Source organism: Hypomesus transpacificus, chromosome 23, assembly GCF_021917145.1.
Source record: "Hypomesus transpacificus isolate Combined female chromosome 23, fHypTra1, whole genome shotgun sequence".
In the NCBI taxonomy this organism is placed as follows: domain Eukaryota; kingdom Metazoa; phylum Chordata; class Actinopteri; order Osmeriformes; family Osmeridae; genus Hypomesus; species Hypomesus transpacificus.
The window spans coordinates 11175169-11192026 of NC_061082.1; the positions used below are offsets into that span (position 1 = coordinate 11175169).

General features: G+C 43.4%; 1 protein-coding gene across 1 annotated transcript; it reads left to right on the top strand.

Moving 5' to 3' along the window:
- The first annotated feature begins 10783 nt into the window (after positions 1 to 10783).
- arl4cb (ADP-ribosylation factor-like 4Cb) lies at positions 10784 to 12782 on the top strand. Its single transcript, XM_047047680.1, has one exon. The coding sequence runs from the start codon at positions 11436 to 11438 to the stop codon at positions 12012 to 12014; it is 579 nt and encodes a 192-aa protein (XP_046903636.1). The 5' UTR covers positions 10784 to 11435; the 3' UTR covers positions 12015 to 12782.
- Positions 12783 to 16858: the final 4076 nt, after the last annotated feature.

Sequence of the window (16858 nt, forward strand, 5' to 3'; positions counted from 1 at the left end):
AAATTGTCACATGGAAAAATGGTCTCACAGATTTAAGTGCTAGTTTGCTCTTTAATATACTTTCGACTCTGTACAAGTTTCTCCTCCTCTGCAATGTTATGTTATGCCATGGTATGTATGTTATGTTATGCTATTCTTGGTGATGCTATGCAATGCTATGCTATGCTATATTCTACTCTGTTCTGCTCTTCTCTGCTCTACTCTGCTCAACCCTACTCTGGAAGCAGACAGGAGTGAGAAATCCCCAGACAGCCTGGACCTAGGGCCCTTCTGCCTGGACTTTCACATGATTGTTTTTCTCTCTACCTTTAGCTTTCCGGAGTTCAAACATCTGTTTGGAGTTTGGACTAAATGAAACTATTTGATGACAACTTCCAATAACACAGTGTAGCCAGCAGTGACATTCTCAGCTACTTTCTATTTCCCAAAGTCTCCTCCAATGATTGTCCTGCCTAATATATTTCAAGAAAGGTCACTGAGTTCAGAAAGGCAAATTATAGTAGATCTATAAGCTTTCAAACTGGCTGGTGATATTATTGAAACATTCAGGTTTTTAAAATGTGAGGTAAACCGCATTTCGACCAACAAGATGTAGAGCTGCTGCTCTACAGCAGCTAAAAATCAAACCCCGATTTGTTTTGGTGCAGCTTTCTTGGCTGCCTCCTTGTTTCTGCAGGAGCCGATTAACAGGTCAGTCCAGGGGAAGCCACTCAGCATGGGGCAAACGCTGATGCTAAGTAGAACAGAGCCATCTTTCATATAATGCTTTTAGTTTTTTCTACTATTATCACAAATTGGTGGTTTCTCCTGGCTCTTAAAATAATACTGTGGTTAGCATTTGTGCTAAATGCTTTGGTTTAGTGTGGGCTGTTGATCCAGCTCTGGTGTTTCCTACAAGGCAGAGATAGCAAATTATTTCAAAGCCCTCCTTCTGGTGAGCTGGATAGGGACAATATCTTTCTCATAAACATCTTCCTCATTGATATCCTCCTCATGAAAGGCTTCCTCCTAGACAGAGTGGTAGAAGGTTGTATCCATGTCCAATGTTTCCTTGACTCTGGCCCTTGAGGGGTGTCCTCCCCTCTCCTCCTCTCTCCTCCCCTCTCCTCCTCCTCCTCTCTCTGACTATCTTTAGATTGAGATGCGGGTCTGTAAGGACGGTCTGTATCACGATAGGTCATATTGTGACATTTCCCTGCTGTTGTCTCAGCAGATTCCTCCAGAGAAGACGTGTATGCTTTCAGGTGACATTATAAAGAACAACCACCCACTTGCTCTGTGAGCGTGTTTTTTGACTGGCAAGATGGTCAAGATTGAAACCTGGCAAAAGAAACTGTCCCTCTCTGTGTACACAATACTGTGACAGCCTCCCCTCCTCCCCTCCCTACCACACACACTTCCACACACATCTTATTTCTCTGATGTGTGTGACAGCAACTGATACACTTAGCCCCTTGTGTGCACCTGTATGTGAAGAAGTAGGATTGAGAGAGAGACGCTGAGGGAAAGAGAGAGAGAGAGAGAGAGAGGGCAAGAGATTGGAAGGAGGGGAGAAGGGTTATGGGGCAAGCAGAAGAAAGAAAGTGACCAATGGACGCTAGATCAGGAGCAGCGTGGAGGTGTGGGATGGTTTTCACCTCCAATTCTTGCTGAGTTGAAGGGGGATAAGTGGTGGGTTAGGAGGTAAGAAATTGGTAAAAGGTTTCAATTCCCCTGAAATGACTCATGTGACTCAAAACTACATGTATATCCATGGTTTGTTTATGGATGGATGGCAATATGTTACAATTAAATGTTTGGGTTAAGGGGTTCTCTCCAACGCAACCCTTACTGTAATTGGTTTCTGGCTGAGTACAGTAATGCGGAGATGTGGGGTATGTAACTATGAAACTTTGCAGCTTTATAACTTGAACAATCCTCACAAAATAAGATTTTTTCTTGGACAGGTGGATTGAACCACAGTTTGTAGACACCAAACCACCTCAGATATGTTTGTTTAACATTTCTCATAAACTCAATGGTTACATCCGTAATAGTAACCCTCTTCTCCAAAAATCTGGCACCAACAGCTCTCCCCTCCAGCCCTGACCAACTCTGTTCTCTTCTTATTAAAGAGGGCTTATAGGATGGGAGTTCAGTCTTGGTAGAATGGGATGCCTGTGCTGAGCGGGGTGTCGTGGGCTTTTCTCTCTGTGTGATTGCATGTGAATGTGGGGTAATGAACTTGTAGTCTGGATTTCAAAGGATTCAGATGATTAGACTCTCGTTAAAGCGGCTCCTCTTTTCTCCCTGAGGGCTGGGCCTGCCTGTTAACCCCTACACTCATATAAAATATGAACATCCAGGTTTTTCTCAGATTGTGTTTTTAACATTAAACCTCTAGCTGTATGTAAAAGGAAGTAATCTCACCTGTGTGTCACCTGTGATTAATTCTGCGTATGTTTGGTAATGGGCATTTAGTATTTTGTATATTTTGTATATTTTTCCTATATACTCTTCTTGCCTGCTGCAATGCCACCATATCCTCTTGGGGATTAATAAAGTAACTATTACTTCTGCTATAATCAATCAAGCAGGAACATTGATGTATGTGTTTTTGAGGTACGTGAGGGTGTGACAGAGAAATTGCGTGTAAGAGCGTGTTTTTTGACTGGCAAGATGGTCAAGATTGAAACCTGGCAAAAGAAACTGTCCCTCTCTGTGTACACAATACTGTGACAGCCTCCCCTCCTCCCCTCCCTACCACACACACTTCCACACACATCTTATTTCTCTGATGTGTGTGACAGCAACTGATACACTTAGCCCCTTGTGTGCACCTGTATGTGAAGAAGTAGGATTGAGAGAGAGACGCTGAGGGAAAGAGAGAGAGAGAGAGAGAGAGGGCAAGAGATTGGAAGGAGGGGAGAAGGGTTATGGGGCAAGCAGAAGAAAGAAAGTGACCAATGGACGCTAGATCAGGAGCAGCGTGGAGGTGTGGGATGGTTTTCACCTCCAATTCTTGCTGAGTTGAAGGGGGATAAGTGGTGGGTTAGGAGGTAAGAAATTGGTAAAAGGTTTCAATTCCCCTGAAATGACTCATGTGACTCAAAACTACATGTATATCCATGGTTTGTTTATGGATGGATGGCAATATGTTACAATTAAATGTTTGGGTTAAGGGGTTGCCTCCAACGCAACCCTTACTGTAATTGGTTTCTGGCTGAGTACAGTAATGCGGAGATGTGGGGTATGTAACTATGAAACTTTGCAGCTTTATAACTTGAACAATCCTCACAAAATAAGATTTTTTCTTGGACAGGTGGATTGAACCACAGTTTGTAGACACCAAACCACCTCAGATATGTTTGTTTAACATTTCTCATAAACTCAATGGTTACATCCGTAATAGTAACCCTCTTCTCCAAAAATCTGGCACCAACAGCTCTCCCCTCCAGCCCTGACCAACTCTGTTCTCTTCTTATTAAAGAGGGCTTATAGGATGGGAGTTCAGTCTTGGTAGAATGGGATGCCTGTGCTGAGCGGGGTGTCGTGGGCTTTTCTCTCTGTGTGATTGCATGTGAATGTGGGGTAATGAACTTGTAGTCTGGATTTCAAAGGATTCAGATGATTAGACTCTCGTTAAAGCGGCTCCTCTTTTCTCCCTGAGGGCTGGGCCTGCCTGTTAACCCCTACACTCATATAAAATATGAACATCCAGGTTTTTCTCAGATTGTGTTTTTAACATTAAACCTCTAGCTGTATGTAAAAGGAAGTAATCTCACCTGTGTGTCACCTGTGATTAATTCTGCGTATGTTTGGTAATGGGCATTTAGTATTTTGTATATTTTGTATATTTTTCCTATATACTCTTCTTGCCTGCTGCAATGCCACCATATCCTCTTGGGGATTAATAAAGTACCTATTACTTCTGCTATAATCAATCAAGCAGGAACATTGATGTATGTGTTTTTGAGGTACGTGAGGGTGTGACAGAGAAATTGGATCCTCCTCAGGGGACTGGTGCAGACAGTTCAACTGAGAACGTTTCTGCTATCAGACATCCTTCTCTTTCTTTGTTTCACCACCTTTCTCTCTTTTGCTCTCTTTCTATGTCTCTCTCTCGTTCTCCGTCTCTCTCTCCATCTCACATCACCTGTCTTTAAATCTGCATGTGTTCTGCATCTTCCCGAGCTGCATGTTTCAATGTAGTATATTTCTCCTGGAGGCTGAACAGACCACCTACTGAACACTGTGCTCCTCGTAAACACTGGTGCCATGGCAACCCCTTGAGTGCACTGAGGCAAATCTCCATAGCCTTTGTGAGTGTGTGTTTTTGTGTATGCGTGCGTGTGCATCCATGTGTGTGTGTGTGTGTGTGTGTGTGTAAATGGTGAGCTGATAAGAGGAAAGTTAGAGCATGCTGGGGAGGAAGCAGAAGACCATGTTTACACCACACTGGGCATCAGCAAAATAAAATATAGAAGGGAACCAACACTTTAGATTTATTACAGTGACAAAGCGTGTGTGGAGTATTAAATGAATGGAATTAGTCAAGGAACATGAATCACTGCCTGAATGACACATACAATATGGGCAGTCAACATAACTTCTATTACAGCTTGATAGTTCATTAACAGTTAACACGGCAGACGCCAACATGACTTGACACTGATCATTTCTCATCTTAAATTTCTCAGTTTCTTCCGCATGATATGCAGATCACCTAACCCGCCTGGTGAGGTTGTACTATACACCCCCGTTAGCAGAGACGCTGTGTCCACCTCACAGCTCCAGCCTCGTCTGACAGCTGTGTGGAAGCCTGCAATCAGAGAGACATTTGTTTTCATTTGCCCCTCATTTCCAGGTCTCACCCCAGAACGCTGGCGTCAGAACAACCATGGTGAGGGACAGCTGGTGGAGATCGTGTCTGGGTGGCTCCAAGCTCATATGGTGTTTTCAGTTTTCACCAGTTCAACATCTTAAGCTACTGTTCAGATGTTAGCTTGAACCTTGAAGGCAACATGTCTTTCCCTGTTTATCTCAACTCAATGCGTAAACACACACAGAGTTCCAAACACACCCACAAACACGCACACACTAATACACACACACACAAACACACACCCACACCCAAACATTAACAACCATCCAGCTTTTCCATTTCCATCAAAGCACTGACTGCTTTTTTTTCTGAGATGCAGAGCATGAAAGTAAAATTCCTTCTATCTTTCTCTCCTTCCTGTTCTCTGCCCCCTCTCTCCACCGTCCTCCCCCACCCTCTCCACTCCCTCCTTCTTTCCCCGGCCCTCTCCCCTCCTTCCTTTTCTCCCCCACCCTCTCCACTCCCCCCTCCTCCTTCCTCCCTCCCCTTCCTCTCCAGAAAGCACTCTCATGCTTCACCTGAGGAAAATAGAAAGGTTTCTCTCTTCAGGGAGAGAGCCAGCATGTGTCAGCTCTGTTACCTTCAAACACGGCGCACCAGGCAGCCACGACCCAGCCCCGAGGTTGACATCCAAAATACATCCAAAGGAGGACGTCCGTGCGCTTGCTTCATCAGATGTCGTCATGGTCCGATGGTCCTGTATTGCAGGTGACCTCGTTCGTCCCCCCAGACTTTCTGCTGATGCTCCTTTTGTTCAGAGGAGAAAGGCTAGAAATGGCGTTAGCACACAGAAAGGTCACGGTGGCATACTAGCAGGTGGGTTGAAGCTTGGACCTGGCACCATTATGGGTTCAATATAAAAAGACGTTCAATGAACATATTACATGTTACCTGGAATCAGTTGGAAATCTTTCAGCATTTTAGACTGATTTACAGCTGACTGGACAGCTAGACAGAAAACATTTTTAACCCTCATACTTCTTTGATTCATACCACTGCGAAAGATCAGGTATTGCTTTACCCTTGAGAAACTCAGTCATTAATATTCCATTATCTAGGCCATTAATCCATAAATGACCCCACACCAAGCACGCTCTGTCAGACTGGTTAGTAATATACAGTCAAACTTTAATCTCACTACATTGTTCTTCAGAGTGTGTGTGTGTCCTTCAGAGCTTGTCGGCCCACTTCCCTGGACAGGATGAGTCTTGTTGTGAAAGCTGAGTGTGTGTTGTTACTAGAGCACTTCAGATCCACTTGGTTCACACCGTAATACAGTTTGGTGTGACCTACTTCTGTTTCTGAATGTTTCATACCTTGGTTTGGTGTGACACTGGAGAAGGAGGAGAAGCGATGTCTGGTGAAAAGGTGTTTGTCGTAACTGGGGGTGTAGGGATTCCTTGCTCTCCTCCACACCCTGATCCTCAAGACCTGGGCGTCCACCACAGAACAAGACCAGGCAAAGCCCAAACTTGTGAGGAATGGAAAACTCCCTCACCGAACATTAAGATAAGCAGTCTTGCATGAAAGAGTAAATCAACGTCTTTTGAGATTCTAGTTTGATGACTGATGGTGGTTTTCTGAGACAGAAGAGGATAAGATACGAGCAGAGGGAAGGAGATGAGAGGAGGAAAGGAGGGAGATGAGAGGAGGAGGGAGATGGATGGGTAAGGGAAAGAACTGCTGTTCTCCTTCAGGAGAACAGCAGTTCAAGAACAAGTTCTCCTTCAGGAATCTGCTCTCCCTCACACTGCCGCTGCCAACTGAGACCAGTCACCTGGGAGAGAGAAGGAGAAACTGAGAAATGGGGGGGAGAGGAGGTAAAGAGAGAGAGAGAGAGAGAGGTGATGCAACATGGCTGCAGTAACTGGTCCTTCTGGGAACAGACATGCTGACACACCTGGGGCGAGGGAGGGAGTGTGTGTGTGTGTGTGTCGAGGGGTGGGTTATTGTGGGTGTGGGGGATTGTTTGCGTACGTGTCTGTTCTTGTACATATTTTGTGAATGTGTGTCCTAGTCCAAACATGTACAGTACCAGTCAATGGTTTGGACACACAACATGTGTCCAAACTTTTGATTGGTACTGTAAATCTGTATGTGTTCATGTGTGTGTATGTGTGTAAGTGTACATGTCTGTGTTTTTGCTGCTGCAGCAATGGTGACTGGTACTTTCTGTAACGATATCTGACCCAGACGGGTACTGGGGTCAAGAAAAATATGTGAAGTGGATACGCTGCTCTTCTGCTCCTGACAGTAGACAACCTTGGGGGGGAGATGACCTTTCATCACAGAACATTCCAGCATGGTTCTCCTCTGAACTGAGTACCATCCAACCGAGATAGCTTCAGGTTACCATGATAACTTGTTCACTCTCCAAGAAGAGAGGAAGGACTCCAGATACAGCAACATGGCCATCATGAGTATTCTACAGACATCTTTTAATGTACATGTATAATTTACCTAATACCCATCTGAGTATGAATGCCAACAATTTGAGCAAGCTTTCCAGTATGGAGGAAAGTTCAAGGAAGATTGAGAAAACTTGTTCTGGGGCGTTTTTGTGTCATGCTGCCTTCTACTGGACAAAGAAACCAGTGCAATCATAACTGTCACACGCTCAAGTTAGAGTTTTATATAACATACAGTATGAAACAGTCATTTTACAGGCACAAAGATGATATTTTATTAGTCTTTTTACAAATTATGTAAAATAATTATCTCCTCTCATCCATTCTCAATAATTACGTTCTTCAAATTCTTCATTCTTATCTAAACTCTTCTTTACTATTATATTGACTATATTCTTATGTCTCCTTCCAGAGCCTAACCTTTCAGTCTAAACACTTGTCAAGCCTCCAGAAGGAAGCTACCTCCTGAGAGCTGTGGTATTCCCACTACCCTTTCCCTCCCAGCCCCTCCGACTCCATTAGCCTGTAGACGGTTGCTCGGAGAACCGGTCCATTTGGTTGGGTCATGACAGGGGAGGAGAGAGATTAGATATTAACCAGCCTCCATTATTGAGGGAAGGAGAGGAGGGAGGCCCCATAACATTAGAGAGATGCTCCAGTTTTCATTAGGACTAACAAGAAAGAGAGATGGGGGTAAAACAAAATGGTAGTTAGGTGGTTATTAGGTCACAGAAAAGAGGGAAAGAAAGTGAGATAAGGAAAGAGAGTGAGCGAAGAGGAAATGAGAGTGAGATGAAAAAGAAAGCAGTGAGAATAAAAAAGAGAAGAGCGAGAGAGAGAGAGAGAGAGAGAGAGAGAGAGAGGGAGAGAGAGAGAGAGAGAGAGAGAGAGAGAGAGAGAGAGAGAGAGAGAGAGAGAGAGAGAGAGAGAGAGAGAGAGAGAGAGAGAGAGAGAGGGAGAGAGAGAGAGAGAGAGAGACAGGAACAAATATTCATGTTCACCTATAACCTGCAAACTTTCCAGATTCTCCTCTCTCTCTCTATCACCATCACCAAGTCTGCCAGGGAGAGATATACCAGCCCTATTAAAATCGGTGAGGTGTGGGTGGAGGCTAGACATAAGGCGTCATGCTAAGCTGACATCACTGGTGGGATTTGAAAACATATTTTATTCATGTTGAATAAACCATTTTACAGGTTCCCATATTTCCGGAAATACGTATAAAATAAAGAAAAACGTATGGACAGCTATTGGCAAAGTGGAGCAAAACGCAATTCTGCAGGTATATAATCGCACAGACACGAAGCAATTCCAACACATACTACACTTATTGCAGCTGCCATCACCAAATGTCCACAAGATGTATGGAGGATTATAGGGGCCAAAACTAAATAAATAAATATTATAACACAAAGCTTAAATAAAAGACTAATTATATAATGTAATGCCTAATTGACAGACAAAATATATAAATTACAAATTAAATGAGACACTAAATATATAAATATTACATGTATTTGTGTGTATATATATATATTTACGTTTTAATGTGTTCACATTTATTTATTTATACTTACATTTATTTATTTATCCTTACATATATTTATTTATCCTTACATTTATTTATTTATCCCTACATTTATCCACGGTGTAACTTGCTGCAGCAAAATAAATCTGTCGTCCACGTCACCAAGTCAGGGGGCAGGTTAAAGCCTCTGATTGGTGGTTCAACTTGAATCGACTGCTTTTGACTATTCCAAGATGGCAGCACCTTGTGCGGATTCAATGAATGAAATATTGAATGCTACAGTGGGCGAAATGTTGGCGAAAGCTGAAGAGATGGAGGCACCTGCCAGTTCACTTATTCTTTACATCATATTGAGAGCTTCGCTGAAATTATAGGAATGATATTGGCCCTAACTGACACAGACATCAATGAAAATGTGTTCACGATCCTCAGCGAGATGATACAGCATAGGGGTGGGCATATCGATCTTAAGACCGACAGTGGCCGGGTTGGGAAACCCGGCAACTATCGATACCAACGTTGGTATCAATAGCCTGATTGATAGCATGATAAGATCGATACTTAAGTTTCATTCCACACTGAGTACACAACTCCCTTTACATCATAGTGGTTGTGCAAACACCGTCTAACTTCGCTCAAACTCACTTTGCACCTCCACTACTTTTCTAAGCCAAAAGTATCAGTATTGGCAATACTGGCCCTGTATTTACTCATTGGTATCGGATCTATACCACATCGTGCAGTGTCGCACACCCCTAGCAGCTGTAGAGTGAGGCGATAGAGGATCCCTCTAGATTGAAGAGAGCTTGATCGACTGGTTGAGCCTGCCTGGTGTGTAATACTGTTCATTCACCAATCAGAGGCTTTGACCCGCCCCCTGACTTGGTGACGGGGGACGACAGATTTAATTTGCTGCAGCAAGTTTCACCGTGGATAAATGTAAGTATAAATAAATAAATGTAAGGATAAATAAATAAATGTAAGTATAAATAAATAAATGTAAGTATAAATAAATAAATGTAAACACATGAAAACGTAAACATATATATATATACACACAAATACATGTAACATTTATATATTTGGTGTCATTTATTTAAGCTTTGTGTTATATAATTATTTATTTATCCAAGTATTTATTTATTTAGTTTTGGCCCCTATAATCCTCCATAAAGATGTAGCTAGATTTTAAAAATTAAATAATGCAATCTTACAAAATAGTAGGCTATATTAACTGTGTATCGTGTCCATACTTTCTTTCTGGCTAACTTATCCTACCAACGCAGGATGACATGTGCAATGCCGGTAGACTAATCATTGTTGAAGCAAATAAGACAGGCAATGTTTTTTTAAGTCAGAACGACAGCCAAATGACGCACAAGCCTGCTGTAAAAGCATTTCTAAATACAGGATTTGCAACTGTACGATTTCATCGGTAGGTGGCATTGTCGCCCATCTATCCGCAATCTGTAAGCAAATAGCCATCATGATGATAAGGCAACATGTTTCCTTCTCCAAAGTTTAATTCTGTATAGATTTCAGTTGCCTTGATGATGCTAATAGCCAATAGACCTACTCACTTGACTGCTTTAAGGCAGGCATCTATATGATCCAGCCCCAAATACAGGAGTTTGAAATGCCGCATTTAAATTGAAAGAATTGCCTCACTATTTAATTTTGTTTTGTTTAGGTATGAAATGTACTCAGGTGCTTATGGTCAGTTTTAGGCTATATTTCAATGATGAGCCGATTTGTAATTCAGCAGCCTGATTCACATAGTGGCCTAAATATAGAATAGATTTTTACACTTGATAGCCTGCTGTATTTTTTGGAAGACGGGCTATCAACATCCAAAATATTCAAAGGCATTTTATTGATTATGATTCGTAAGGTAAAACATGGCAACTTAGCTTCACGAAAATGTGCGGTTTGTTTAGCACATGGCTTGACGGGGTGGAGCATGAAGAAGGCTACTGCGCTGTTTTGCAGTCAGTTCCCTCTCCTTCACACCACCAGTGTCTACGCAGCGGCCGCAGGGAAGGACCTCGAGTGCTGTGACGCACCGTAACATGGATCCAGATTTATAGGTGGAATTAATACGACATTGTATGGACATTGTATTGATCTCTCCTGGGACTACTGGCATTCATTCATACCTTGGATGCAAATCATATTATTCGAGGCAGAATTTATTGGGTTTGTTTTGGACAACCTACGGGGGTTAGTCTACGCGAGGAGACAAGTGCGCAGATATAACCGGGTAATTAAACCAAGAACGACTGCAAAAAAGGTGTTTTGGTGAAAGAAACAGTACTGCTCTGCAGCTGTCCGCTGAAGAGGAGGAATTCTGCTGTCGCAAAATGGAATCTTAACTTGAGTGTGTGAGGAGAATGTTAACGAACGTCGCGCTGCGTCCTAGCGACGCGGGCACTCTCCCTCTCTACTGTTAATGCGAAAGCGGAGCCAATCTTTTAACCGGAGCGCGCAAAGGGGCTCGTCAATGACTTGGAACTGTTATCAATATCATCGTTCTTTTTCGTCTTATGAATTTGCATAGGTGTTTTTGAGCATTAGAACGCTAAATTCTGAGAGGGTGCGCAGAAGGGTCATACGGTCCTTCCACCTGCCATTGAAAATGGGCAACAGTTTCTCCAACATATCTGCCTTCCAGTCCCTGCATATTGTGATGCTGGGGTTGGATTCCGCTGGCAAAACGACTGTTCTGTACCGACTCAAATTCAACGAATTTGTCAATACTGTGCCAACGATCGGATTCAACACGGAGAAAATCAAACTGAGTAATGGCACGGCAAAGGGGATTAGTTGTCACTTCTGGGATGTCGGGGGCCAGGAGAAGCTACGGCCTCTGTGGAAGTCTTACAGTCGCTGCACAGACGGTATAATTTATGTTGTAGACTCGGTAGACGTCGACCGTTTAGAGGAAGCCAAAACAGAATTACATAAAGTCACAAAATTCGCCGAAAACCAGGGGACACCCCTGCTGGTGATAGCCAACAAGCAGGACCTACCCAAATCTCTCCCAGTTGCGGACATCGAGAAACAGTTGGCTCTCCACGAGCTTACACCATCTACCACCTATCACGTCCAACCTGCTTGCGCCATAATTGGCGAGGGACTTCACGAGGGCATGGACAAATTGTATGAAATGATAGTGAAAAGAAGGAAATCTTTAAAGCAAAAGAAGAAACGATAACGACCGTTAAGGTTGTGTGGACATGTCAAGAAATAAATACTGTTAACTAAATGCTATTCGGGTATGCCATTGTTGCCCTATGAAAGGTTTACTTTGCAGTGATCTTTGTATTTCCTTTTCATTTTGTTTGTTGTCCAAGTGGCTGACGCTGTGAACCCTACTGAATGATGCTTTTGCACGTAAGAGGGTGCCTCTGAGTGCGGAATATCTACAAAGGTTAACCAAAAAAAGAAAACTTGAAATTACTTTTATCGATCTTACGAACAAAAAGCATTGATACATGACAACGGGCTGGCCCGTGAATTGCTGCTTTACCATGCATTTTCAACAGTAGCTCGACATTTTATTTGAAGAGAAAAAGCTTCAATCCAGTAGCATTAGTACTGTTCAGGACATTCGGACATTCTATCAACAGGTTATCGTGGAATGCTTCTGTGGAGAAAATAAAAAGTTTTATTTTGCACGAGAGGTGGGTCATTTTGACCCCGGCTCATTCAGAAAGAGACTGAAGCTAAGAGATGTTGTTTTTTTGAATCTCTCAGTGATTCAGATTCAGTAAACCGGGTTGAGGAACGTTGAAGTAGCCTTTACTATGCGTGGTGGACTAAGGAGAAAATTGCCTGCTAAATGTAGTCCACTACTTTGCACTTTTCATTTCCTAACAAAAATAGTAGAGTACTACACTGTATAGCAAAGCAAGCCCAGGCTGTTCATGTACTAGAAAGCCAAAATTGAAGTATTTTTTGATCATTAAACGATTTAAAAGCATGGTGACTGATGTGTTTTATGTTATTGTGAAAGAGCTTTCAGTACTGCTGTGGTATAATGATGTTAGAAACAGATGGTCCAGATACAGACTATTGAACTGTTGACCTTTGACCTGGCTGCATGGTTTGACCTGTGCTTACACTCTCCCTGGTGAGAGTCCTCCTCTGTAGGTGTCCACTAGAGAGGGGAGGAGAATCCTGATAGTCCATAACCCCATAACCTTCAACCACTGGAACTGAAGGTGGAAACTAACCCAGTGTTTATCCTCAGAGTTAGGCAATGGGAAGGGTGGTGTTTGTGTGATTGGGGTTTGGGGAACGGAGTGTGGGGAGGGGGTGGGTGGTGTGTTTGGGGGTGGGCTTGTGTGTATGTTGTTTTGGAGGGAGGAGGGGAATAGATGTACAGGTGTTACTTTGTTCTGTCAGCCATTTGGTAGAGCCAAGTGAGGCTAGCGAGTGAAATGTGACAGATGTATGCAGTGTTGAATGTGTTCGTGGTTTGGCCTTATAATGGGTTGTCATTCACTTCCTTGTCAAATGCCTCCGTGTTGAGTGTCGTGAGTTTGGATTATTGGGTGTTACTGGTGTTCTCTCTGACGATCACTCACTCTCCTGGAAACCCAAAGACATACAATCTCTTTTACTCTTCATCACACACATACACATCCTTTTTAATTCACTTGCACACACACACTGGCGCACACACACTTGTTAGTCATTAAGAGAATCCATTGGAGTGTAAAGAGAGAAGAAGAAAAGAGGTCTCGTAACAGGGCGGCCATTCCTAGAGTCCCGAGGTGCTAGAGCCTGTTGCGCGAGTGTGTGAGGCAGTTCTCTGCCAGAGGGGTGTCCCAGGGTCAGGGGGTCAGGGGAGGTCAGGCAGCAGGAGATGACTATCTGTAATGGCTGAAACAACTCCGATCAGTCCCATGTCACTGCTGCACCTCCTACCAAACACCACATTTTAAGTTTCAGGATTGGACGCCTCCCCTACGCGTTTGGTCGTCTTGGAGAGATTAGGAGTAGGATAAGGACAGAGCTGTCAGTTCAGCCCTCGTTAGCAGGGTAATGGCACGTCCCTTTCACCTGATCAATAGTTTCAATCAATGAGGATTGCTGAGTCACTGAAAACAAACACAACAGGCTTTGGCTCCTGTTTTAATTTTATGAGAAGTGAAGTGACGGTAGGAATGCATTGGAGGAATGGAGTGTTTTTGTAGGTGTGTCAAGTGTTATTGGTTTTGATGGTTAGGTTCAGAGTATTTTGAGAAATGGACACTGGATTACTTCCTGAAGTGTTTTATCATTTTAGAGCATGGTGCTAACAGAGTATTTGAAAGCTGATAGATTTCACGCTCAACTGACCATATGTGCATGTTAATGAGAGGGATGGGTGAAAGGGCAGTTGACTAAATACCTGTTTGTGTTCACACACCTGATCTGTTTACTTCCCCTCCTCTTTCCTCTTCAGCATAATTTTTTTTGTCAAGTTCTGTTTCGTCTTGGACGGTCTACATCAACGTTAGAGTTCCGTTATACAAAAAAGACAATACCCTAAACACCAGAGTCCAGAGATTTTTTGACAATGTGACCCAGTGCTGGAAAACCTCTTCTAAAAGATGGAGCTTGTTTGTTCCAAAGAAGGGAATTTTTTAAAGGCAGTTCCATCCCAGCTCCTCAACCGACAATTTCTCGTTTCACAGTCGACGTCTCCAACAGAGCGCTAATGAAATGTTAAATGTATCCTTTTAGTAATTATTTGCTCAGCTTGATTCTTCTTTGCTCTATTAATGATTCTCCTGTCATGTGACCAAAAAAAAGAAAAGAAAACACACATCACCACACAGGGTGTCGATAGCTCTCTGTTGCCACGGAGACAGACCAAAATACAGTTCGGAACAACAAAAACATATTTTAATAAGGGGATTATTATTTCATGAGCTGGGGATGATGCAGGGCGTGTGTGTGTATGTGTGTGTGTGTAGGGAGGGTTGCTCTCATATCTAACAATGAGGGCCATTGTGAGGACAGTTTAAACCTGGCCTAGCTCTGTGACCAACTTCCTGGTAACCCATGTTCAGATCAGTTAGACTGGGCTGAGTAAGGTGCTGCTGAGTGGGTTAGCATCTTGATCGCACCAAATGCTGCCATCAAAACAGAACACTTCTCTCATACACCAAGAAGCCCAGGTGTCACCCCTCCTGTTAGTCCCGTTCCTCCTGCCTCCCCCCCCCCCTGTCTTTGTGGCAAGTAACACTTGTTGTTACTTCAAGGACACTGTGTACTTATATATTCAGATACAATGAAAACAACAGATCTGTTTTAATTACAGTGTGTATTTCTGCCTCGAACTCATCTCGAACATCATCTTCCTTGATTCAAGTTTTTTTGATTGTGTCTTCCCTCCCTCCCTCCCTCCTCCTTCCCTCCCTCCTCTCTGCGATGTTGCTGCCCTAGTCAGCGGGCTAATTATCTTCTTAAACCTACTGGAGTTGATGTGTCAAGGGGAGGGAACTGCTACTCCAGAAATAACACACTCACTGTGTGGTAAATCATATCAAAATGCCAGTACGATTTCACCCTTACTTATTTTACTCATTTGAATCTATCAAACCCACATGATACTTTCATTTTCACATTGTAATCTAAAAATGGACTTGGCACACTATTTTATAACTGGTAATGGCATTTTTGTATGAGTCATCATCTGATATCATATAGCACTACCTGGGCAGCAGGGCCTCAGGCCTATGCAGAGGCTCTCCTCTCTGTGGGGCTGATACTGGGTCCTGGCTGGACCCACACACCACTCTCCTGATGCTGTGTAGTCCCAGCTGGGTTCTCTCCTAGAAGCCTGATAAGGCACATATTGTTCAGGAGGTCTGTGGCATATTTAGGTCACTGTGGTATGTGTGTGTGTACTGTATTTGGGTTCACCTCAACATAAGTCACAAATGCCTTCAGACAGATCAGCCAAGACTTTTGGTTCTTAGTAATAATATTGAATTGACGGCGATGTTGCATTATTTATGTTTGGTTATATTGAATTCCAATATATATATAGAAAGGAATGAGGACACATGCAATGTACCATGTTGATAACACCCATTGTTCCCCCTTCCAATGTTACTCAGTAATAGGCTCTCCCAGGGCCAAGGCCTGTCATTTAAATGTGTTGATGGTGTGTGAGAGGGAAGGAGAGAAGGGGGTTTGGGAAGACGGAGAGAGAAAGAAAGGGGACAGGGGAGAGAGAGGGTGTGGGGAGGGGAGGAGAGGAGAGGGGGAGACAGATAAAGAGAGGGACGATGGAGAGAGGGACGATAGTCAGAGGGCAGAGAATGGGGGATGGGAGCCGGGGTCTCTAGAAAACAGGCAAACAGGCAGACAATCCGACTGACAGGCAGACAGATACACACGCAAACATCTTCCATTGTGGGTCGGTTTAACACCCTGGTTTCCTGCACAGCAAATTTGACACAGTGTTAATTTAGGTCAACTGTCATGAAATGAATAAATGAAATGATAAATACTCCCGGTCACTGTACACTCTGATATGTGCACATAGGGGTTTGGTCCAACGCTGTTGTGAAGGAGTCCTCAAGACAGTCTCAAACCAAGTGATGTGGCCATGAGACTATCTATACAATTCAGGTACAAGTTAAGTCCACACACTGTGTGTGTGTACATGTGTGTGTAAGCCAGGCTGGTACATGTTCAACTTGCCTCCAGTCTGTCTGCTTACTAATAGTGTTTGGATTGGTGGCAATCATTAACCTCTGTGAAGATTCATGGTGTAGTGGTCGGTTGGTTTAAGTTAACCCTACAGTAGCTGGAGTTAATCAACGGCTCAACCGTGCCACAGACAGTTGAAAGGAGCTGGATGTACTGTATGTTCATAGATAGACTATGGAAGCACAGACCTGGGAGCCAGACTGTCCCTGAATTCAAATGATTATGTCCCAGTGAAGGATAAACCATGATGCTGACAGGGGAGGCGTAGGAGGGGAGATTAACATAGGAAGCCAAGCAAAGTGTTCCCCAACACACACACACACACATGTACACACCCAGCTCACA

Bases quoted from the DNA above. Each gene is read 5' to 3' on its own strand.
- arl4cb (XM_047047680.1), top strand. From the start codon at position 11,436: ATGGGCAACAGTTTCTCCAACATATCTGCCTTCCAGTCCCTGCATATT.